The sequence below is a fragment of the Aythya fuligula genome, chromosome 4 (assembly GCF_009819795.1).
Source record: "Aythya fuligula isolate bAytFul2 chromosome 4, bAytFul2.pri, whole genome shotgun sequence".
Classification (NCBI taxonomy): domain Eukaryota; kingdom Metazoa; phylum Chordata; class Aves; order Anseriformes; family Anatidae; genus Aythya; species Aythya fuligula.
The window spans coordinates 68,256,512-68,281,176 of NC_045562.1; the positions used below are offsets into that span (position 1 = coordinate 68,256,512).

Consider the following 24,665-nt stretch of genomic DNA (forward strand, 5'->3'; position numbering starts at 1 on the left):
AAATTTCACCTTTTGGTTTACAGTCCCTTGGAGAAGTACAGCTGTGACATTTGTTTAGACTAGCAAATAATAAGGGAGAGGGAATAAAGTCTTCAGGAAGCATAATGGGTTTTGTTTTTTAGAAGAGTTAAACAATCACTTTAAACAAACCAGGTCGTTAACTGCAAGCTTAACCAGACAGCTTAATTTTATATCAGATTGGAAGCTTATTATTATTGCACATCAGATGGTTTCTTAGCAGTCTAAAATAGCTGAAAAACAAAGCTTTAGAGTTTTCATCACCACAACTAACAGAAACTAGTGTGAAAGATCAAGCTCTGGGGAGGTAGGGCAGTCCTCAGTTGTTTCGCGGTGTTTGACGATGCTTGGCTTTGGTAACTTCATGAAGAGGATTTCTTGTATATGAAGAGTTATCTTCAAAGAGTCATTTTCATCTACAGTGGTTTTGATAAAATACTACATTTTGTGAGCACACTCCAGATCTTAATGAGATGTTTTGGTTTATTTCATTTAACTCAATTAACTTTAACTTGATTTTCAAGCTAAATCTTGATGAAATCAAGAATGCAAAGGCAGGTCTTACAGATCCACACTATTTTCAAAATGTTTTGAGGTGCTAGAGCACGTTTTGACACAGTTTATAAGCAAATCATTTTTAGGATTGAATCCAACAAAAGTAATTAGATATTCATTGATGGAATTTTTAGAATATGGAAATTGATGAAGTAATGGGTGTGTTTTGCACAATAGTACTGTGAATCTAGCTATTATGTGCCAAAGAAAGCAAGTAAAGCTTGTGCAAAACAGTATTGTATCATATGTCATATCACCTTTGAGAATTGAGGAATCTTTCGTGGTTGATCTAGGTGTAACAGGAAGTGTCCAGACACCTCTTTGCAGAAGTTAAGACCTCTACACTTTTGAAGCTTTGGTTTAAAACCTACCAATTATTTTTAAAAACAACTCATAGTGAAGTTTTAGTTTTGTCTTTAATTCAATGTGATTATAAGCATAATAGAATTTAAGCTACCAGAGGTATTTTCAGTGAAGACTGAAAGAAAAGGATTATTCATTATCTCATCCTTCTCTGCAGAAAATCCTCATATATATCATCATTGAATTCTTCCTCTTTTCTTTGGCTATTAAGATCTTTAAATGTCTGCTGCTTACCTTTTTCTTAACTGTGCATACTCATTTTGATGTAGTGTGACATACCCCTCCTTGTTCTTCCTGAGCAACTTGTACATTGTTTGCTGGTGGTTTGATGGGGCAACTAATTGCAGTTACATCATCTTCTGGTTGTGTACTAAGAACTTTGTTTCCTGCTATTTCACTCTTCTGGTATTTGGCTAAGGCTGTTCCGAAACTCTATTTCTTTATAAAGACATGAGACTTCTGCCTGGGCCAGTACTGGTGGTTATTTGATACTTTGCTACCGCTACCAGTACCGTCTCCCAGCATGGTTTCCATTCCTTAACTATTTAAAGCTTCTTATGGAAAAGCTTGAGAAGTGAAGAAAGAACTCTAAGAGTATTAATTTGAGGTTGATCCCTGACATGTAGTTTAAAACAAGTGGGATCTGATGAGTTTTGTCATCCTATCTTGTATGGCCCTTGTAAACTGTTTCCATTTCATTGTTCTTTCAGTGATGGTGACCATCACCCCTGACATTCACCCAGTTAATGACTTACTTTCATTCTCTGCTTTTAAAGCTGAAGACTCTGACATGAGAATGTCCTCTAGCAGATTAATTCTTTCAACAATCACATCTCAGAAATAAACATCACCTGTCTGGGAAACTGGTGGTGTAAGAAAGAACTACAATTGTGAGAGAAAAGCACTTTTGTGTTCCTGCAGGAGTGAAGGAGAGAAAAGATGAAGGTTCCAGGGTAGGGTGTCCTTTCTCAAGAACCTCAATTTAGTATCAGGCACTTTCTGATCTCTCTGAATGAAGTCCAGAATTGTACCCTTTTAAAGAGAAATCTCTGACCTTTTTTTTTTTTTTGTCAAGGGCACTGAAAATAACTGCTGCCTAACATACCTCCTCTGTACCTGGGAGATTAACATGCAGGTAAATACCCTAGTAAAGATAATGGATCACTTTACTCCCAGATGAATCCTTCAACAAATTGTTACTGACGATAGGTATAATTTATGACATGACCTTGTTGCAATCTCTTTATCTGGTTCCCTGGTACTTTAAAATGTAGCAACAGAAGACTTCTGGCCCACAGAGCAAACTATAAAGATATGTCTTTATCTTCTGTAAAGTGCTTGAAAGCTAAACATCATGGTCTTTTGCAGAAGGTTTAGGACTAATGAAATAAATCTTCATGCAATGGACTACAGAGGCTACTCAGACAAAATAAATTATTTTATAATTAACCATTGGAAGGGCTTTTAAAATCATAAAGTGCTTATGGAGTCTTGAAAAAGAGTTTTATAGGGGTTGTAAAGCTTCTCCTGGTGCTAAAAGGGCATAAATTAAAAATCAGTTTGGTGGAGTAGCATGCAAAGGGGAAAATAGATACAATGACAAAAACGTGGCAGAAAAAAAACGGCTATGGTATAGGAAGGATGGTATCAAGCTGACTGTCCTGTAGTGTTTCTTTCACAGAAGTGTCCTGTAGTCTTTTATTCACAGAAGATGAACACAACTAGCTGAAGTGAAAGCTTTTATAAAAACCTCTAAATGAAAAAGAATACAAATTTTATTTTTTAATACACATTTTTAATACAAATTTAAGCTCCCTGATTGGGAGGTTTTGACCCCCTCCCATCTTTAAGTATGTTCCCATATTTACAAGGAAAATGCATACCAGAGGTCAACCAATATGAGCAACAGCCACTGCAAGACATCTCTTCTATCCCCGTGCCAGGGTGGGAATGAGTATAGGTTAAGTGAGGAGTCTCTATATTATCCTCTAGATGAAAAGGAGGATATGTGAGAAATTTGATGTTGTTATTGACTCGTTGATTGGAGCATATCCTTGGGTGAGAAGCTTCTCTGTGTTATTCCAAAATCTCATATCTCACTAATGCAGATCACATCAAGATGAAAATGCAAATACAGGCATTGAACACAACATCCGATTCAGATATAAAAAGTGTTTGGAAATGACAGAAATAGGAGAATAAAAGAAAAAGACTGCTTAATAAATATATACTAGGGCTATATCAGAAAGGTCTTTTTTTTTTTCTGTTACCTATTTCACCTGCTGTTTCCCCTGACAAGAAGTTAGTCTGCATTTCCTTGTAGATGTTTCTTTGCTATTTTAGAAAACTATCTTGCTTTTATTGCCACTCTTCTGGGCAGTCTAGGCAGGTTTCATTTTTCATCCTGACGTCTCTGTGCTCTTCTTATGAGGAAGACAAACTAGCTACTTTTTGTTTAGAACACAGTTGTGTAAATGCCTTCTAGTTAGAGAAGCTATATATATATGTATATATATATATATATATGGCTTTCATAGGTTATGTATGTGGTTTTCAGTAAACATTGTATATCAAACTGTACATTAAAACTGTGTATGATAAAATACTTAGGCTTAGTGCACATACTTTATTCCTAGCTCTTGCTTATCATGCAAGGCAAAAGTAATAGTCTATTATGAAATGACAGTGGCTTTGAGGAGACTGGTTCCCCACCTATTCTCTGTATTGTAACAGAAATTAGCCACGTAAAAGTCACTCCAAGATCTCTTCCACGCATTATTTAAAAATGTCTGAGACAACTCATGCCTGAGCCTTGTCAGTATTTTCCACTGGTCATGGAATGGTAACTTTCAGAAAGATCTCCTACTCTCGCACACTGCATTAATGGTGAGCAGGCTAGGTTATAGTGGAACTAATCTCTTCCATATGGTTAGGATGCCCAAATATATTGTGGTATATATTCTGCTTGCCAATGTCACTTAAAAACTAAGCTTTCCAAATTTTCCTCCAAGATGATATATCCAGTGGTGTTATCACGATAAAAGGGAGCAGTTGCCACTAATTATGTAATTTGCCTGTACCAGTTTCATAAGCCAGCAAAGTTCCAGGCACAACCTTACAAAATATATAGCCCTCACCACTATTTCATAGCAACAGTGATTAAAAATGGCAGATTTATATACTCCACTGAAGAAATTAAAACAACAACAGCAAGTGTAAAGGAGCAGCCAGATGAATGACTGTGTATTCACTTGTATATTCAGTCATTTATTGGACGTTAATGACCATGTATAAAATGAATTTAAGGGCACTCCAGCTCCTTTCCTGCATCAAATCCCAGCTAGGACTTGGATTAATTGACAGATAACAGGAGAGCAGCCAAAGTTTTGTGGCTGTTATGACTGAGCCTAGCTTGGTGTAATGTAATGCAGAACAAGGCAATGCATGTCTGCCAGATATTGTGTTGGAGAAGTTTGTTCTGCCTTGTCCTGTACATAAACAGACGACTTCCGTCACAATGCAACGTTTCCCAGAAATACTGAAATGTCTTATCGCATTCTTTTAAGGCTGGTTTCCTTCCATTTCTACCTGTTCTCAAAGTTTTATTTTGCTATTGCCCAATTTTTATGTCCTGTGGCATTCCTGTTTTTTTTTTTCTGCATGTGTTCAACTACTTTGTGCTCTGTGCTAATTTCTGTATACTAAAATTTGCATTTTTTGTTTCTTTATAATATTCTGTGCAGTTTAAAAATAATTCTGTCTTGTTCTCTACTTTGTAATAAATATATTATTCTGATTCTGGTTTGTAGCTAAGCTTTTCTTTTTTTTTTTTTTTAAATCACAAATAAGATTGCCATATTTTTCTTGGGTATAAAGAAACTTGGTGCTCATAAGTTTTAAGACAATTCAGCAGAAAGTCTTTGGAATGCTCTTTTTATTATTTCTATCATTTTATCATTTATCATTTATATTTATCATTTTTATTATTATTTTTTTTCCTTTTCCAGGCAGCTATTCCCTTTTTGGCATACAACCTACTTCATAGTAGAACCATCTCTTGTGAGAACTTGTATATCTCTACTCTGACCACATTTGTCAGATTTTCTATAACTTTCTATGCTGCTATTTTGCTGTCTTCGCAGACCTTTCCTGGTTCTTCAGCTCTGATAACTCCTTCCAAGAATAATGAGATCTGTTAACCTGCACTTGATAAGTGTCTTCCAGCACAGAAGCCCATTCTTTATTTCACCTAACAGATGTGTATCAAGTAATGTACTATAAAGCAAAGTACTTGCAAAGCAGTACTAAACAAAGGAAGGCAAAGGACAAGCAAATCGGAATTGTGGAAGTAGACCGAAATAAGTATGCACCAAGGACAGGGATGTAAGAGTGCAGGCACACAAGAGGTGAAATACTGCACGTTTGGAGATGGCAAGTCAGGAAGAATTTGAAGATTATCATATTAATGAAGAGCTTGACCAAATAGCTTATTAAAAGAGGGACATAATAGCTTTTTATAAGTAGGACATCAATTAATGTGTTATAGAATCATAGAATGGCTTGGATTGGAAGGAACCTTAGAGATCATCTAGTTCTAACCCCCTGCCATGGGCAGGGACACCTCCCACCAGCCCAGGCTGCCCAAAGCCCCATCCAGCCTGGTCTTGGGCACCTCCAGGGATGGGGCATCCACAGCTTCTCTGGGCAGCCTTAGCCAGTGCCTCACCCCCCTCACAGTGAAGAATTTCTTCCTAACGCCTAATCTAAATCTATCCTCTTTTAGTTTAAGACTGCTCCCCCTTGTCTATCATTATCTGCCTGAGTAAAGAGTCCTGCTCCATCCTTTTTATAAGATCCCTTTAAGTATTGAAAGGCCACAGTGAGGTCTCCCTGGAGCCTTCTCTTCTCCAGGCTGAACATCGCCAGCTCTCTCAGCCTTTCTTCATAGAAGAGGTTCTTGTGAAAATAAATGTATTTGTAGAGGAAATAGGCTCAAGAAGAAAGCCCAGTGAGGATTTCTAGCATGGCTACTGCATGGATGAGAAATTGACCCCCTAATGCTATTTTGTTATTCAAAGGAATAGTCTTCTGCTCAAACTGCAGGAGTACCACTCTATTACAGAAGGAATCAAACATCACAGGTAGAAACCAATCATTGTTAATATAAACAGGAAAAAAATCATTATTAGAAAAAAAGGAATAGTATTGATTAATGACTTCTATTTGCTCAAGCACTTGTGATTTATATGGCAATTTCTTTTATCATCTTTTATTATTCAGGATTCTTGAGTGGGATACATACATTTGCACATATTGAGGGTGCTAGATTGAATGCCTCTCCGCTGAGTGCTCACATTTCCCCCTCTGACATACAAGGATGTGTAGACTGACCACTTTGTATTTAGCATTTTAGTAAATGAAAAATTTGTCACAATGCTCTAGAAATGTTACCTGCTTCTCATATATTTCTTAAATAACTGAAGATGAGGAAACGTGAAGCGGCTGTCATGCTTGCTGTAATCACACGATGTGGGTCCATTTGCACCATTAACTGTCTCAGACAAGGTTTTCTTGTGATTGCTTACAATCAAAACAGGATTCTTCTCCTGGTACTGCCTATCATGATTACAACAAAGTCTGTTTCTGTTTTTCTCTGTAGGCCCCTACAGCTTGAAGTTTGGATGATGCAAAATTAACCTTAAAATCCTAACACTGGGTTTTCCTGTGCACATTACCAAGTTCTGGTGTCTTGCGCTGTTAAAGCTCCTCTAAAACCACCAGTCCCACCCAGCAAAAGCAAAGCTCTGGGCTTGAGTTTCTTCCTCAGTACCATGACCTGATTAGTCTACATGTTCCTCTACGGATCTCCAGGACTTTTTGCCCACTGTATTCTTGCAGTTATAGCCCTTCTTTTTCAGAGAGGTTGGCAGCTAACATACCCCCTGCTCACCCCTTGGCTCTCAGTTGTCTCTAATCTCAAACTTAAGCAAGTCTGCATGTAAAAACTGTTGCTCTAATTCTCTCTCTTGTTTTCTCTAGGCATCTAGTTTGAATTATGCATTAATAAGAAAACAGAATTAGATTTTTTAGTTTCCCTAATTTATATATTCTTCAGTCCTTGTTCTTTATTCCAGAATGGTCATCAGGTGACTCTACTCTCTGTTCTCTAGGGAACTCCTGTTTTCCCTCCAGACTCTGTTTTCCCTCCTGGTTCTGGATAGATGTTTTCCCAAGAATATGTGTAGCTTTCTGCCAGGTCCTTCAGGAAATTCCTGCAGACTTTCTGCCAGAAGTTGCTTCAGGAAATCTTTGATGATGTCTGGTTTCCTAATTCTGCACATATTAGTTCCAATTGCCACTCTGTCATCTTAATCAGGTACATTTGGGAATCTCAGCCTGTTTTATTCATAAGAGCCATGACCTTTTCACCTGGCACAGCAGAGAAGGCAAATTATAAGAGCCTCCAACTACCAAAATGATTGACTTAAGTGGGAATAATCTTGACACTGAAAACATCGTCTATCAGATTATCTAGCTCTTTGTGTCTCAGCCTAAAAATGAACAGAGAAAAGTCCTTTTTTATATTTGAAGCAATTATACTGCTCAAAGTCACAATGTGAACTTTTACAAAACCGAAGACTATTTGCCGAAGGAAGATTTTAAATCGTGTTCAATTTTATTTTTCATCTTCAAAAAAATCTGTATTTCTGTAAGGACACTTAACACTGATTGCACCCAAGGCCTACCTGTTCATCCTTCAGAGCCTAATTATACCAGCACTTTTCATAGGCTAGGCTAAAATCAGTGTATGGGCCAACCAAGCGCAAATTTGTGGCTCTGTTGATTTTCTAGGTGTTTGAATATCATGGTGAAATAATGGTGAAAGACTCTAAGAAGATATACAGAAATACAACATTTTTTTCAAAGCTTGTCAGACAAACTTCCATGATAAAGCATCTTTCATAACAGAAAGCTTTCATGACAAAGCATACCAAACAGAATTTTAAAATGCAATCACATCATCATGAACATACTCATGAGGAAACTTATTTGTAAGCTGTGCCTTGTGAATCAGGTATCTCTGCCAGCAGTAAATCTCTAAGTTCCAATGATAGTTTGTGTAGGTATTTCTTTTCAGAGTGTGATCAGATTAGATTGCCCTCAATGCACTCCTATTTAAACCAATTATCAATATTCATCAATGTTGTCAGTTGTCAGTAATTTACTATTCTTTCTGAATCTACACTTAGATAAGAAAATGCATAGGTGGCATAAACTTGATCATTGCAGAGGTCTAGCTTTTAATTTGCAAATTACTAAATCCACGAACCCTTTCATAGGACTGCTTACATCAATTGGTGAGTGAATGGGGAGTGGAAAGGGCAATGCTTTGCTGCCAGTAAACTAGCTACACTCTCCAGTTAAGAAACAGCCAGTGCTGCTGTTTTTTGAAGTATCTCTATTGTGGAGCTCCGTAAGACATGTAAGTGATTTGGTACATGCTTACATGTATATCAACCATTATTCTTGATATACAACCTTTGTTTAAATTAGCTTTAGGTCAGACTTATGTTCAGAGTCTCAATACACTTTATGTCTTGAAGAAATGCTGTTGCTGGGGAGATTTAACTTTTCTCATGGGTCAGTACTGGAGACTTTTCACCCCAAAGAACTAATAGTAAAATAGTAGGACTTTTCCTAGCCAAGGATTTGATTTAAAAGCAAAGGAAAGGACAAGATGAAGATTAAGGAGCTTCATTTACTATAGACTATCACCCAAAATTTTTAAAGAAGTTGCATTTCCTGTGGGGATAAAAATTTAAATTAGTTTTAACTGAAAATATATTATTTTTTTTGTTCATTTAGGAAGGGGATTCCAAGTGAAGAAGTGAAACAAGCTGACAGAGAGCAAGCAAAGCGTGTAGTTTACTCAGTAGTTTATGGAGCAGGTAAGCATCTTACAAAATAAACAGCTACAGTATATTCCTACCTTATATGTAATTTATGCAAGTGTGCTGAATTCAGGAAAAGGAATAAAATTTTGTATTATATTGTTATTTATATCAAGTATTATTAAATAATCTACTCTGTATCAAAATTATCCAGGTAATATAGCTACATTGACATACACAAATATTACTCTGATTTTGTGTTTATTTGTTGCTGATGCAATTGAAGCATTTGTCTTTATCTAAAATTAGTATAACTTTTAGGAAACTGCATTCTGTCAGTATGTGCATGGAGATGAGAGTAACTGCAGTGAAATTAGAGGAATTCAGATGTTGTGTCAAAGCATGTTTATAGAATCACAAAATGTTGAGGTTAGAAGGGACCTCTGGAGGAGCTTGCCTGTATTATGCTTACTTTCATGTAGTAAATAGTAATATTTTTTAATGTTTTCTTAGCTTTAAGTTACACTTGGTTTATATTTTCAAGGTCTTTTCCATAATCTTGGAGGATAGAAAACAGTATAATAAAGAAAGAATCTCTCTATGTCTAGGAGTCAGTACTTTAAAAAATATACCAGATAGAGAGATGGATAACAGTATTACAAACTTTTTGCTTAATTTTGAGCAGTTATATTCATCTGCTTATGCCTCAATCACTCTGTAAAGCTGCAGAAAATACAATTTAAACTTCCATAAAAGAAAAAATTAGTTCTGGCACTATGTTCAAGTCCTGAATTATACAGAACACAGAGGAATGTCAAAGTGTTTAAATGAAAACCAAAAAAAAAAGCAAATAGTGCTATTTTCAGTTTTGAAAGATATTACAGAATGGAGAACACTAAAACTCACAGGCTGTTGCTACCAATTCCCCTGGCACACATAATTTAAGGGGAAGTCTCAAGGAAGCTTTAGTCCGCTCCTGGGAGCTGCTTAGCATGGTCTGTGCTCCTGCATCGTGAAATGTGATCTTACATAGTTGTACAGTCCTCTCTTTTTTGCTTCCCAGAAACTGCATCTCCCTGGAACTTTTCAGACTTCCTTATTGATACTGTGGCTTAATTTTCTGACTATTTTATGTAATGCTTTGTTCTGTATAGCAGTAGTTCTTTAGAAGGATAATGTGGATATTGCAACATATCACAGAATCACAGAATTGTAGGGGTTGGAACGGGCCTCAAGAGATCATCGGGTCTGACCCCCCTGCCAAAGCAGCTTCCTTAGAGCAGGCTTTCATATGGATGTTGCAGTTCTCTAAGGCAGCCACAGCAGTCTTCTAGCTATTAACAATATGTGCATTGACAGATAGATTTGTCATTTTCTGACCAAAGAAGTAAAAAAAAAAAATTACTTAGATGTCAAACAAATGCACAGGCCTCAAGGCTAAGAGTCATCCTAGATGTGAATTTCTTATTTTAGTACCTTGTCCAGACTAGTGTTTCTGGAGCTCAGTGGAGATCCTGGCATGACAGAGAACAAAATGGTACAGGATTGTTCTGAAATGCACATCAAACTGACAGTGATGGCATTTAGGTGGCTGAAATCCTTTCTCTTTCAAAAACGCTAGATAATTCTTCTTGACGGTATTACTGTGACAATAACTATTCCATGCTTTTAGTGCCCTGAGACATCGCCTCTCAGCTTGTTATTTGCAGACACAGTGCTGCTTTGTGTTGCTGTGCAGCTGACAAATATATCTGTCTTTTAAACCTCTTATGACTAATGTTGATGTATGTTTTATTTTTACTGGAACTATTTGGTTTATAAATGTCTTTAAACTGTAGCTCCTGTATTATGTTTTCACACTCTGGAAAACTGTCCTACGTTTTGTTTGTTTGCTTGTTTGATTTTCTATCTTATCTTATAGGTGCTCTTAGATAGAATGTAATATATATCGTGCATTTATGTCCTATCCAAAAGGTATTATTCCTTTCTGTCTCTGCTGACAGACTTTTTGATTCTGGATGTCTTTTTCCAACCCTTTCATCTCACAACTTGGACTCTGTTTTTTACAGAAATTGAGGAGCCTAAGACTCTGAAATATGTGGGACTCACACTCCTAACTATCATTTTCAAATCAAGCCACTTGGTCTGATTGCTTCAGCCATTATTTTTTTCCGTGATTTGTACACTATATCCAAAACTTCTAGCTAAACTAAACCAGCTGCATCTCCATCCCTTTTTTTAGATCTTCATTCACATTTATATTTATTTAAAATTATTTTCAAGTTCTTCATCTGCTCCTCAAAATTTTGCACATTTCAACACTTACCTAGTGTTGATGATACTTCAACAGAAGTTATGTGAACAAAATAGATGTCAACTGCAATATAGGTATAAATCGTAACTAGGAATTTCCTAATTATGTACTTTTTATATACTTCTTATTAAGGGTATTCTTAATCCACTAACTTCAGTGAAACATTCAAGCTCAAAGTTAAACATTTGCATTGTTTAAATATTACTATAGTATATCAGATCCATTCTCTTTCATACAGATATGTACCTTTACTAATTCCACTAATTGTGAATGTAACAGTGTGTAGTGGATTTCTGTTCTGCTTTTCTATGCACCAGGTAAAGAACGTCTTGTTGAATGCCTGGGAATTACTCCTCTTCAAGCCAGTCACTTTATAGAGAGTTTTATGCAAAAATACAAGAAAGTACATGAATTTACAAAGAAAACCATTGAACAATGCCGAACAAAAGGTAATCCAAAGCCCACACGCATACTTTTATTTATTGATCAGCACTGTATTACAATGATGTAGACAGAGATTCAGCTCAACCAAAAGTCAGATAGTTACAGGTGAATATACGGGAGAAAATATAGAATATCATTTCCTGGTGAATCAGGTTTTTCTCTTTCAACCCTAAGACAAACTGGTTAAATATGTCTGACTTATCTCAGAAAGATGCTAAAAGATTAAGATGCTTGTTCACAGAGTGAACTCTATTTAACATAAAGTTACACTGCATCATTTTAACGTATAACGTATTCCAACACAAATAAACCATAAGGAATCTTTCACTTAATAAATATGCCATATGGCTGCTGGACCATAGAAGTTCAGGCATTTAGACAAAAACAATCAAAGAAACAAAAAAATTTACAGAGACAATTTTTAACACTTTTTTTTTTTTTTTTTTGCATCAGTCAGAATTTATATTCTTGAAATTCAGGTGGTATATGTTATGACAGATGTGCGCAGAGTAATTCTTGGAGACAACAGCTGCAAACTCTTCTTTCATCAGATTTGTTGTTAGTCTATATATTCATTGATATTTAGTGAATCCTAAGAGTGCAGTAATTTGGAGAAAGTATAGCTGCTTGAAATATTTACTTTAGAAGAAAAATAGCAGAATTATTAGTAGAATTATTAGTAGAACTGTCAGAATTAATTTATTTTGTTTCCTAGTACAGCATACTGTACTAAGATATTTTGTAGAAATAAACAGTAAATTTGCAATTTATTATTACCCATCGTTGAACAGGTGAGTGTCATGATAGAACCATATAACTGATTCTGACTTTCTGGTCATGAAAATGTTGGTATTCATTTTCTCTACTTTGTAGAGCTTAAAAGCCTACTGGAAGAACGAACTGTCTTTGTGTCATGAAATTACATTTCTTTATTCATTAATATTCCTAAAGAAAAAATAGGTTTTCGGTAGCTTCACTTTAATTAAGCCCAACATAATATAACCAGTAAAATATTACCAGTTTATTACATATTGCTTTGATCTATTTAAAATAACATAACTTTCTTCTCTTTTGAGTAAACAAGTTTCTGTAACCAAAATTGTGTGTAAAATGATGTTTTGTGTGTTTAGTGGACAAGTGTGTCATAACTAACAACCTTGATTGTCATTAAAACTCGGCACATACTAGTCTAAATAGTACTGACTCCTCCATTCACTCCCAACTTTCAAACATTGTTTTAACTATTAATGGTAGAACTATAACCTTTTTCAGTTGTACAAGCTCAAAAAAATTGCAGCAGATAAACATTGTTTAACATTTTTCTTATTAATCCACCTCAGATTCTCACCAGAAAGAAACTTCTAACCTACAGAGCTCATTATAAATCTTTTTACTTATCTGCAGTTCAGAGGTTAATAGCATCTGCCCACCTAATGTTATTTGCATGTTATGAATGTCTGATATTTCATGTATCAGAAGCACGCCATTTAGGAGTAGGGTTATTACAATAAATCTATTTTTCATTGAGAGTCCAATGCTCGAAGAATTCCATCTTCTTCCTGTTCTTCAAGGAAAATCTTAGTTAAATTGAGAAGAGTGATTCACCAGAGAATATCCCAACCTCCAGATAGTTCAGTTCCTTGTTCCAAAAATTGTACTTTTAGTGTCAGCACTTCTGGAAATTCAGCAGAACAGGAATTCAGCAGAACCATCTTAGAATCATTAAGGTTGGAAAATACCTCCGGGATCATCTAGTGGAGGACCCAGCACTTAGCCATGTTGAACCTCATCTCATTGGCCTCTGCCCATTGACCCATCCTGCCCAGGTCCCTCTGCAGGGCCTTCCTACCCTCCAGCAGATTGACACTTCCCCCCACCATGGTGTCATCTGCAAACTTACTGAGGGTGCACTCAATTACCTCATCCAAATCATTACAGATATTAAAGAGGATGGGTCCCAACACCAACCCCTGGGGAACACCACTTGTGACCCGAATCTTCATTCCCTGTGCTTAGTACTGGGTGTGTGCTGTCCACGGTAAAGTCAGACCTTTGTGTTTGGAGAGGTTTTCTTACTCTGCTTGCATATCTGAGATACATCAGACAAGATGAAACTCTGCGTTCAGTCTGAACTTCCATGGTATCTAGTGATGACTCATCAAGTCAAGACACTCAGAAGAAAAGATTGTATGAAGATGTATTTTTAACATGGGTGGCTTCACTTTTCTTACTTAATTTTTCACTTGTTGTACTTTTTTTTTTTTTTTTTTTTTTTTTTTGGGGGGGAGGGCGAGGAATAAAAGCTAAGATAAGGCTTTATATGTGCTATATGGACAAGAGGATCATTGGATCTCTCTTCATCTCTCAGCTTCTCACAAGTGCTAGCAGCTATTTTGGCAAAATACAACATCGTCAGGCCTAAAATAAATATTTATCTCTGTTTTCATGTGTTTTGTTTAATGATAAAAAACAAAAACAAATGAGAGTTAAAGAAGTTTGACTGTAGAAGGGACATGAAACTATTGTATTTAGGAAAAAAAAAATAACTTTTTTTTTCCCCAAAACTATTTGGTAATTCTGGGAAAGATTCATTAATGATTTAATTGCTGCACAAATTGATTTTATTTTTTTTATATTTTTGCTATTCCCATGTAATCTATTTATTTCATGGAAAGCTCTAATTATGGCTGCTAATAGATAGCTAATTCTGCTAGGTATTTATAGTTTCATCTCCCACAGAGAGAGTTTGCTCTTCTATCAGTATATCAGCAGACATTCCTAATGAAATACAGCTTTAATGAACACAATTTTTTCTTGCATAACATGTACCAATTCTCTGAGTAAAATAATTCTGAGACCAACAATACAATAAGCTATGACTATTTTCAGAAGGAAAAATACTGAATTGTCTCAAACAGTGCATAATTCCAAAAATCTGTATTATCTTCAAAAAGAATGTTTGAAGTTTAATTGCTCTAATACGGATTTCTACTTAAATCCTACCAGGTTATGTGGTTTCCATTATGGGGCGTAAAAGACCACTGGTTAATATCAATGCACAGGATTATAAACTACGCACTCAAGCAGAGAGGCAGGCTGTCAATTTTGTCGTTCAAGGTAAAAAAAACAAAAAACAAAACACCTACGTACCTACTTATTTACTTACCTATCTACATTTAACTGACTTACCTATCTACATTTAGCAGACAGCTCTGATAATCTCAAAAGAATGAATTATTTAGTAGGCTACTACTGAGGGGCATGAGTTTTGTTATAAAAGAGAAGTTTAAGTATTCTAGCTTCCTTGGAAATAGAGAGTAAACAGTATCACAAAACACAATGTTCTAATACAGTCAAGTTCTCTGTGGTAGTTAAATATAGGAATAGATACAAATTATGTATGGAGATAATATATATTTCAGGGCTTCAGATGTATTGTTGTCTTATAACATTTTCCTTTCTGGTTTCTTTGATAGTTTGTTACACCAAAAGGTTTTATGTGATTTTGCTGCTTGCAATTTCTAGCTTTTATTTTGTTAGATAGCTTTAGTTTAAGAAATATACAGTATTACAAGAACATATATTATTGTTTTGAAATCCAAATCATTCTTTGTAAAGATCATTTGAAAATAATTCTATGAAGGGTGAGAATAAAGGCATTTTTTCACAGAACAACATGGGAAATTTGCCATGTTGGAAAATGTAAAAAGCAGCATAAAAATGCTCAACTATTAGTTAATGATGTATTAACATACTCAGTTTAAGTTGTGTGGGGCCCAGTATTGTAAAGAATTTAGCTACCTAAAGAAAAAAAACTGAGCTGGCAGTCCAGAGCAGAAATCCCTCCTACCAAACAATCCTTTGGAAGTATTATTTCTTTAACTGGAAGATGCAGACAGGGTTTTCGTTAAGTTATATTGGACATGTACTATTTACAGGCAAGTAAAAACTGCTTTCTAAATATGGTGAGGGTGTGCTTTTTATAGAATGATTTGAATTTTCCTTTTGAAAGGATCATTTGATTTTTCTTTCTTCCTCTCCAAATATTATTCACGTTAATGTTTCATTTTAAAAATGACTTAAGTAATTATGTCGTGTTTGACACTCCTTATAATTAGTAACTGAATTTAAGTACAACCTCTGCAAGAACATGCATAGATCTAGAATTCTAATGCCCTGTTGCGTGAGTAAAATTTTTGTTCAAGTGATAGCTGTCTTGCTGTATTAGGCTCTCAAATGCAGGATTTTAATACATCGTCATAAAATCTGCAGCAAAGGCTTGCGCCTTTGTAAATATGGGAATGCCCACACAATCTTCTCTGGAGACTTGTGTTCAGCTTACCTGGGTTTCCATCCAATTGGCCGGCAGCCCTCTCGAGCTGAAGGCACAGTGCTTGAGCTAATAGAGCAAGTCCTGCTGAGTGTACAGCGTAGCATTAATAAAGCTACACGGCCCTCTGAGCAGGACTTTCTTGTATCCATCTGTCCAAAGAGCCTGGAGCTGAGGCAAAGCTGCCACAGGGCTGTCTACAAAATTCTCACTTGTATGTATCAAGACATGCACGAAGAAGATTAACATATTTCATTGTTAGCTCAAATCATTCTGGAAGACAAATCTGATGAAAAATACTGTGTCAATTATTCAAAATATGTAATATTGGAAGATAAGGTGAAACACATATAAAAAACTTTAACATATTCTGTATTCCTAAACATTATTTAAAATTTCCTTCTAGACTAGAATAATTTTTAATTGCAGCATTTCAGCTGTGAGATAGTATTTAAAGACTGTAAAAACTTCCAAAATTATGCTAAAACATTTTTTTACATTGTTAGCGTAGTAAACTGCATATAACATGTTTTATATTTATATATAATAATTAATTAATGTAAGCAGTTTGCATTTTGCATATAGTAGCAGAAACTAATAGCAGAAGACGTTTGCGTCACAATATTGAGAGGAACATACTCTCATACAGAGTTACAACTTCAACTTACTACAATATTTGCCACAGTTCATTCTTAGTGTTTTTTCTCTTATTGAAGATTCCAGTACAATAGTCTTTACCAACGTACAGCATATTATTCATCAGTTATGTTTCAGATCTAGCTGGCTGAATAGAGAAAAACATGTATTTTATTAAGATATTTATCACAGAAACCATCACATTTATTTGGAAGAATTTCACTCTGGGATCTTGCTGTTGGCAAGTTCCAAATACACTGAAATAATGGGACTATATCCACAAGTATCTAGTCTATTATTTTATTTTATTGTTTTAACATCAAGGGATATTTTCAAAAAGGACTACAGAACTGGTCAGAAAAATTTAATCAAAATACTTTTCCTAAGATGTTCTATAGCAGTTAAACTATTACACAACTGTGGCAAAGTCATCAAGGTGGAGTCTCAGTATGGGACTCAGAGGAGGCAGTTTGTCACAGAAAGCCATGAATAAAGAAGAGGTGAAGTCTTTCCCCTCTTGGGTCATTGAGAGATAATGATCTCCTCAATCTCTTAGATACTCACTTAGGTCCCAGGAGAGTACCCGTGCAATTTGCCTAACCTTGCTAGTCTTTACCTTTGGAACTTGGACAATTTGGAAGAAAGAATTCAAGATTCACTGAGTTAGGGGGTGCAAAAAAAAGCATGCATATGGTTTGGTACATTTAGGATATCTAATGGAGAAAGGAGACTTACTGTTTCCAGTCCTTAGTTAAAGGACTGTTTCTTTATTTCATCTGATAATTCTTTATATAAAAATGCATTAAAACCCTGTTGCATGGTTCAAAACAGACCCTTTCACTAAACTGCAGGCCTGGGGTATCATTCCGTTTCTTGATCCCTAGAAATGCAGAATCCATTATATAACATGACACTGTTTATGCACCACTGCTCTTAACACTGTAATGTAATGAATATACATTACAAACCCATGGAGATATGAAAAAGCATAGATTAAGTTACCAAATGAAAATGTGTCCCTGAAACAATGTTCTAATCTTTTATGACATTAAATTTTAATTGATTTATAGGTAAATTTTAAATCCAATTAAAATTTATTTAGTTAGATGATTTCAGACTTTTTTTTTTATATAGAAGTATATTTTTTTTTATATAGAAAGAAGTTCTCAACTCATGTCCATGAGTGTTAAATTCACCCTTAGTTAGCATATATTTTAATATTATTATTTTCTGTTTTAATTAACATGCAACTATTATTTTTTTATTAATCTTTTGATCTGTTTTACATACTACGTCAACTGAATCTGTTAGTTTTGAAAATTCTTGTAATTCATAACCTTCAGATGTGTTTTGTTCCCATGCCATAGTTCTAAGGATAACTTTTTCATTTTGCATGCTTTACATTAAAACCAGGCCACTTTGTTTCATAGGATCTGCAGCTGATCTTTGTAAAATGGCTATGGTTGAGATTTTTACCTCTGTTGTCACTTCTCCAACTTTAACAGCCAGGTTAGTAATGAATGACTGCAAAAGTGATTTTAAAACAAAAATAGTTGAATGGGTTTCTGGCATTTTAAACAGCTGCAGAAATATTGTGTATGCTTTTGAAACAAGCAAGAACTTGTGCTATGGTTTCATACGTTCAGAGTTATATCTTTCTGCTTAACTGCCTGAATCTGTAAATCTATCTCAAGGCGATGAAGTGCCTCGGGGCCGTTTAAGCTCAGTCAGATCTAGTTCAGTGGTAGTTCTTCAGTGGTAATTCCGCATCTTTGAAATCGACCCCACTGATCATATCCTTCCTGTATTTTGAGTGTATTGTACAATGGCAATTGAACATTCAATGGGCTGGGGAAAAAAAAAAAAAAAAAAAAAAAAAAAAAGAATCAGGAAACCAGTGCTCAAAAAATAATAAATGAGGATTTTTTAATTTGTGTGTAGATGGCTTTCCTTTTCTTAAAAAAAAAAAAAAAAAAAAAAAAAAAAAAAAAAAAAAAAAAAGAAAAAGGGGTTATTTAGTATCTGAACTTGTTCATAGCTCTAGTGTATACAGTTATGTAAGATAAACTATAGAATATATACTGAGACTATAAATAGTGTGTGTTTATGTGTGGGTTTCATGTACGCACAGCAGTGCTGTCTGATTTGATCGATGTACTGTTCCAAAATGTAATTTCTAATTAAAAATGTAAATTGTATGTGTCGGATTCAAAGATAGAGTCACTCCAAAGGCAAAAGAAAAACAACAAACAAACAAATAAAACCAACAACTAACCATAAAAAAACAACCCTTGTTCTGAGTAATGCTCTTCAGTGTTCTTGCAACCTTATGAGAAAAAAGCCACTGAACAATTACCAAAACAAATAATAAATCTCCATCTACTCTAAATCTGAAATGGAAGATTGTTCTTTGGCAGAGATACTCCATACAGGCAGACAACGATACCTTTATGTGTTAAATTTTGGATGACGTACTATAATACATTGTGTTGTTAATTTGCGGACAGATTCTCTGTGCTTATTGTAACTCTTCCTGCTGCCTGAGTTGTATGAAGAGGCCTGAATCTGGCAGCTGTGGTCTGGTTGAAAATGTCTTTAGCAGGTGTAACTTTCAAATTAGCCACAGAACAGCTGTCTTCTGTGACAGTCGGCCAACAGTCTTTATTGGAGGAGGCAAGTAGAGGTGGTGAGAGGGCAAAAATATATTCCCTTCCTCAGTCCCTACCTAACACAGATGTTCAGGTTCAATAACTAACTAGCTGTTGTAATTCTGAGAAAGCCAAAGTTTTTTTGTGATTAATTCCCTGTCTGGTAGAGCTTGTGGATGTTTGTTCTCTCAATAGAAAATTTTACTTGAGTATTCCTCTCTCAAAACTCTTTCTTTTAAACACGTAGAGTCATCAGAAAGCTAAGGAGGCAACAGACATGGGGGAGTACTGAACTTTTACAAGATTTCCTTGTGGTGTGAAAGTGCTGGGGAAGTGCTAGACCAGACATAATAGAAGAATTGCTGTCTATGCTTCTTATTCCTATCTTAAGTACCACAGCTGGGAAAGACCAAGACTGTAAAGTCAATTAAAAGAGACAGATGGCTTTAAACTGGAATTTTGAACTCCTGCCAGCCACTAACAACTGGATGGCTTTGCTAAAGGAGAACCTTTTAATAGTTATGAATGGCTTCTTGCTGTAATATTTAGTAGGTACTCAGCCAGGCTTGTCAGAAAAGCACAGTCAGTGCCTTTGTAAATTCTGTGATCACTCACCTGGTTAGAAGGTGGCTCGGGCATTTGAAAGCATCACTGCAGTCTTGTCAGTAGAATATGCTACTGGAACTTGAAAATTTGTGTTTCCACTCAGTCACTTGTCTGTCAGGTGACTTTCAGCTAGTTATTTTTTCAGTGGTCTGTTTCTTGATTTTATTGTCAGTAAAGTCAAGATAATGATCCTAACATCCTTTGTAAAGCACTTTGAAAAACATTGTTAAAAGGAAGTGGTGCTGTTGTTGTAACAGTAGGAATGCACAGTAGCTCTTCCAAAATGATAAATATAATCAGTGTCCTATTATCATCACATGGGATCGTATTAATTCCAAAGATAGAGCACTACTATCTTTTCTTCAATCTTACCCCCTTGCAAGTTTTTTTTTTCCCTATTAGAATTTCTAATTTTAGAATCAGGGTTTTTGCTTTGAACAACATATCAAAGAGAAATGTCATTTATATATGCTTTATGAACTCTTTATTTACACTGGGATACAGTATATCCTATAAGGCATTGCCAAATAGTGGCTAATGCTTGATATTTTGTCTTCCCTAATTTAGAAATAATAATAATAATAAAATTGCACTCTAGACAAGGTCTTGCAGTTTTTAATGTTAGTTTATGGTTATGTTTACAGTCTCCATCAACAGCATTGTATTCCATATATTGTAAACTGTTCTGATGTGAGCAAGCTCTGACTCAACAGTATATAGCTTCGTTTTAGTATGCCTAGTATCATTACATCTTCAGATATTGTTTGCACATAAAAAATCATGTTTGACAATCAGAGAAAGGTAATCAAGTTATACTTTCAAGAAGGTGAATCGGTGAGGCCCTCGTGAAGGAGCAGGATGCTCCACTGTGACTGATCAGTGGCTGCTCTGACAACTGGCAGTCTCATTTTTCTCTTTGTCTTTGTCCACCTTTTAATTCAAATGCCAGCCTAGCAATTTATGCTGCTGATAATTAAAAAAAAAAAAAAAAAAAAAAAAAAAAAAGTTTCTGGAAATAATTGTACAGAAATGGGGAAAAGAAGCATTAAATGCAATTGCTATGATAAAAAACTGGTATTAGTATGGGTTAACTGCAAGCATCGGTGTTAATGTATGCATTTTGTGTGGTACTGATGAATAATCAGAATTATTTCTTCAGACTGTTTCCATATTACCTAGATCTTTGTTAAGATGCTGCTCTGCAGCTGATGGCCAAGTTGCTTACTGAAAATATGCTGCTGACATAAATTATTCAAGTGCCAGCTTTTACCTGTCTGATGCAATTCACAGAACTTCCACAGAATGTTTCCTGCAGGCAGATGATAACAAAGAAACTTCTGAAGTCAGATCAAGGCACGTAGTAGCAGCTTAAAGAAAGATTTGTGGAATGTATGAGAGTACTCAGTGAGCTCTGATTGACAATCGTACTTATTTTCAATGTTTAAAACATCATTACAGTGGCAGATACATGGAAACTTGGCGTGGAAGAACAGTGCTGGCAACTTAAGGAAGAACTGCTGCCTGCACCAATTTTTGTAAAAATTATCACTCGGTAAGCCGAAGATAGACTGATATTACCCAAAGTCTATCTGGCACTGTATGGACTTCTCAGAAAGCTTTTAGCCATTAAAGATGATAATATCCTAACAACATGCAAATTAAATTTAACACGTCTACAGAACTATTGAGTAATTTGGCTCGAATCCAGCAATTCTGCTTTCTTCCCAATTTATTGTTCCTACAGCACTGGATCTGTGCCACAAGCAAGCAGCTTTACTTCTCAGCATGTCCAGAGCCTGGTTAAAGAGACAGGTTCAGCACCAGGCCAGGTATAAGTGAATGATTTGAAAAGTAGGAGCCTTGTCAATAAGAGGGAAAGACACAAACCTCTTGGTCCCAAATGCTAAATTAGTAAGAGAGAACCCAAACTATCCCAGGAACAAGTTCTGTATTACATGACCTGCTTTTTTTGTTTTGTTTTTGTTTTCTTTTTGTTTTGTTTGTTTTCTGGTACAAATCGTGGTAAATCACAAATGATTCACTTACTGGAAATGGCTCCAGTTTTAGTTACACACAAGAGGTTTGACACATTTTATAAGGTGCACAGGAATTCAGGCACTAGTACCTTATTAACTGGTTACATTTCCTCAGGAAATTCCCTGAGTTACATTTCCTCAAAAGGGCATACTGGTAAAAATGACTTCTTGATCATATCAGAGCTTCAAAGGCATTCAGTGAACTGGTTGGTGCTGCTGCTATGTGTAGGATGGTTTTCGTTAGTTCTGGGCATACATTTTACGTCCCCCTATCTGTTTCTAAAGGAATTAAAGAACTGTTCTTACTCATGTTCTTTCTGTAGCTGTTATCCAGGATTTTCAAGTAAATGCTTGTTCTCTCCCCCATTATTCCCAATATATGGTCACAGATCTGCTCTGAAGTATTAACTCTTGCAAGAGTGTCATCCTTCGACTAATAGTGGAGAAACAGAATCACAAGGAAAAGATAAAAGCTTTTGATTCTGCTTGAGAGGAGAGTAAGATTTTTGTTTCACAGACATATGCTTCAGTTTCAGCTGAAGGAAACATCCTAGATCATATGGCTGTTCCAGAAATTAGTGGGAGCTCTCTGTAGCTGCTGTCCCCATCCAGTATGTAACTCTTTGCTTCCCAAGTTGCCAAATGATACTTTCTAGGTGTGCTGTGACCTAGCAAAATCATTGCTTTCCTCAATGTTCACAGAAGTATTTATTTGCATGTATCCACAAGATGGTGAACTGTTACCTGAATACTTCATACAGAGTAAACCAAAACAAGTCTTCTTTATAGGAAGAGCTCAATATATTTAATATGCTTAAATATCACAGCCAAAAAGGACATACATGATGTAGCAGGCACTGAAGTGTTCCTTTATGTGGGTCATTCAACACAATTAAATACTTCTAGTTTATAAAAGCTTTTTGTAGGTCACCTTTAGACTGGTATGTTTTAAAACACTTTGGTTACATGTGAAAATTCTATTCTCTTTAATTAACCATCTGCTCAGCTTCCTGCTCTTCATGATGTTGCTGCTGAGAAAACAAATTTCACAAGTTAGCTGAATTTTTGTAGTTAAAATGCTAGAATATCAACGTGTCTTGGTCTTCATTAGGAGAACACCAAAAGAAGTACTGTAACGTCAATTCAGGTAACACCTATGCAGGCATGATATATTTTAAGTTATAGCTCTTATACTACTGCATTAGAAATCCTTATTGATGGAGCTTCAAAAGAAACTTGAAAAATCTACAAAATGTTACAAAATTAACTTTGTTCCTTACTTACATGACAATTTAATAAGCATTCTTTGAGCTTGAATCCATGTACTTTTGTGGGGAAACTGTGCAGCAATTAAATAACAAGTAGTATTTGTAGTTTCAGGGAAAAAATAATACGTTTTTACTGTAGGGAACATAGAGATTTCTAAGAGAATTGGATCCAACTTCCATCTGGTCCATTATCACTGAGTGTGGCCAGTAGCAGATGCTTCAGGAGGAAGGTGTAAGATTTTTAGTAGGGATAGGCTGTCTGTCTGCAAATTCTCATCTTGCTGCTATGGTGGGGATGAGTCTAGGTTCTGAAACAGGAGATTTAAGTCTTTCCTCAGAGTAATTGTATGTCAAGAATTCTAAATATTCTTGAAAGCCATGAAGGTGTTTGTCACCTGAGCAGGCACTCTGGCATTTTCTGGCAAGGTGTTTAATTAAATGCCTTGTAAACTAATATTTTTTTAATAAAAATTGAATTTAATAGATATGAATTATATATATTATAAATACAAATAAACATGAATTGCTTTCTATTTGATATTATATTTACATTTTTCATATTTTCCCATTTATCTGATTTAAAAATATCTTTGTCTTTTTATTATTTTTTCTAACCACTTAACATCTTCTGTGCTCTTCTGATTTTTTTTAACTTATTGTATATACATATATATATACATATATATATATATATATATATATACACATATATATACAGCTTTGTATATGAAGTTTTTAACCACGTACTGTCATGCAGAGCAATTCTATAGGCTCCCATTATGCATTTAGGAATTTCACATTCAAAATGAAAAGGCAATTTCATTAGTTGGATGATAATTTATAAAAAAGGGGACAACATAGGATGACCAAAAAAAAATCTCTGTTAATAAAAGCTGATACTGCTGTATCAGAAAATCATATGAAGTTTAATGCTCAGGGACAGTGCTTTTATAAGAAAACTATGCAACCAGAAAAGGACTGATTCTTTTAAGGAATGTCTTAATGTGTGTTGTGCTGCTAAGTGATCATTAACTCCTTTTCTGAAGCAGCGTGCTTTAAGTAACTTTTAACATTTTTACATTTTTTTACTCTAGCTGTATAAAAGCTTAATTATTAACTTTTTTATGTTCTTAAGTAATGATTTACAGAAATTTGTAAAAATTTAGCTAAATTTTTACTTTGACACAAGAGCTATGATGGATTTCAAATAATGAATATTTTTTGCATGTTCATCAAAGAGAATCCTTTGGTTTTAGGAAATCTGTTCTCCAGTTATGATTTAATTGCCAACATGCCTTCAAATTAGATATAAAATGTGTAATTTTTAATGGAAATTTTACACTGAAATATTCTAGCTCAAGATCAGTCTACCTGATGGTGCCATGACATATGTTTTCCTGAAGATGTAGAGCTAACTTGTAGGAAACTTTAAGCACCAGGACACACGTAGATCTTAAACTATTTTAAGTAAATAAACATTAAATAATTATTAAAAAAAATTAACCCTGCTGGGCTCCTTAGCCCTGTTCTTAGTCATAATAAAGTGCCCTTAATT

At 35.2% G+C, this 24,665-nt stretch overlaps 1 protein-coding gene across 1 annotated transcript in view; it reads left to right on the plus strand.

Annotated features, from left to right (window-relative positions):
* POLN (DNA polymerase nu) overlaps window positions 1-24,665 on the plus strand; it is a 92,041-nt gene that overhangs the window by 52,514 nt on the left and 14,862 nt on the right. The window contains exons 18-21 of the mRNA XM_032186932.1: window positions 8,803-8,885; window positions 11,460-11,591; window positions 14,593-14,703; window positions 17,983-18,061. Of these exons, the coding sequence (XP_032042823.1) occupies window positions 8,803-8,885; window positions 11,460-11,591; window positions 14,593-14,703; window positions 17,983-18,061 (405 nt within the window). The remainder of the gene's footprint in view (window positions 1-8,802; window positions 8,886-11,459; window positions 11,592-14,592; window positions 14,704-17,982; window positions 18,062-24,665) is intronic.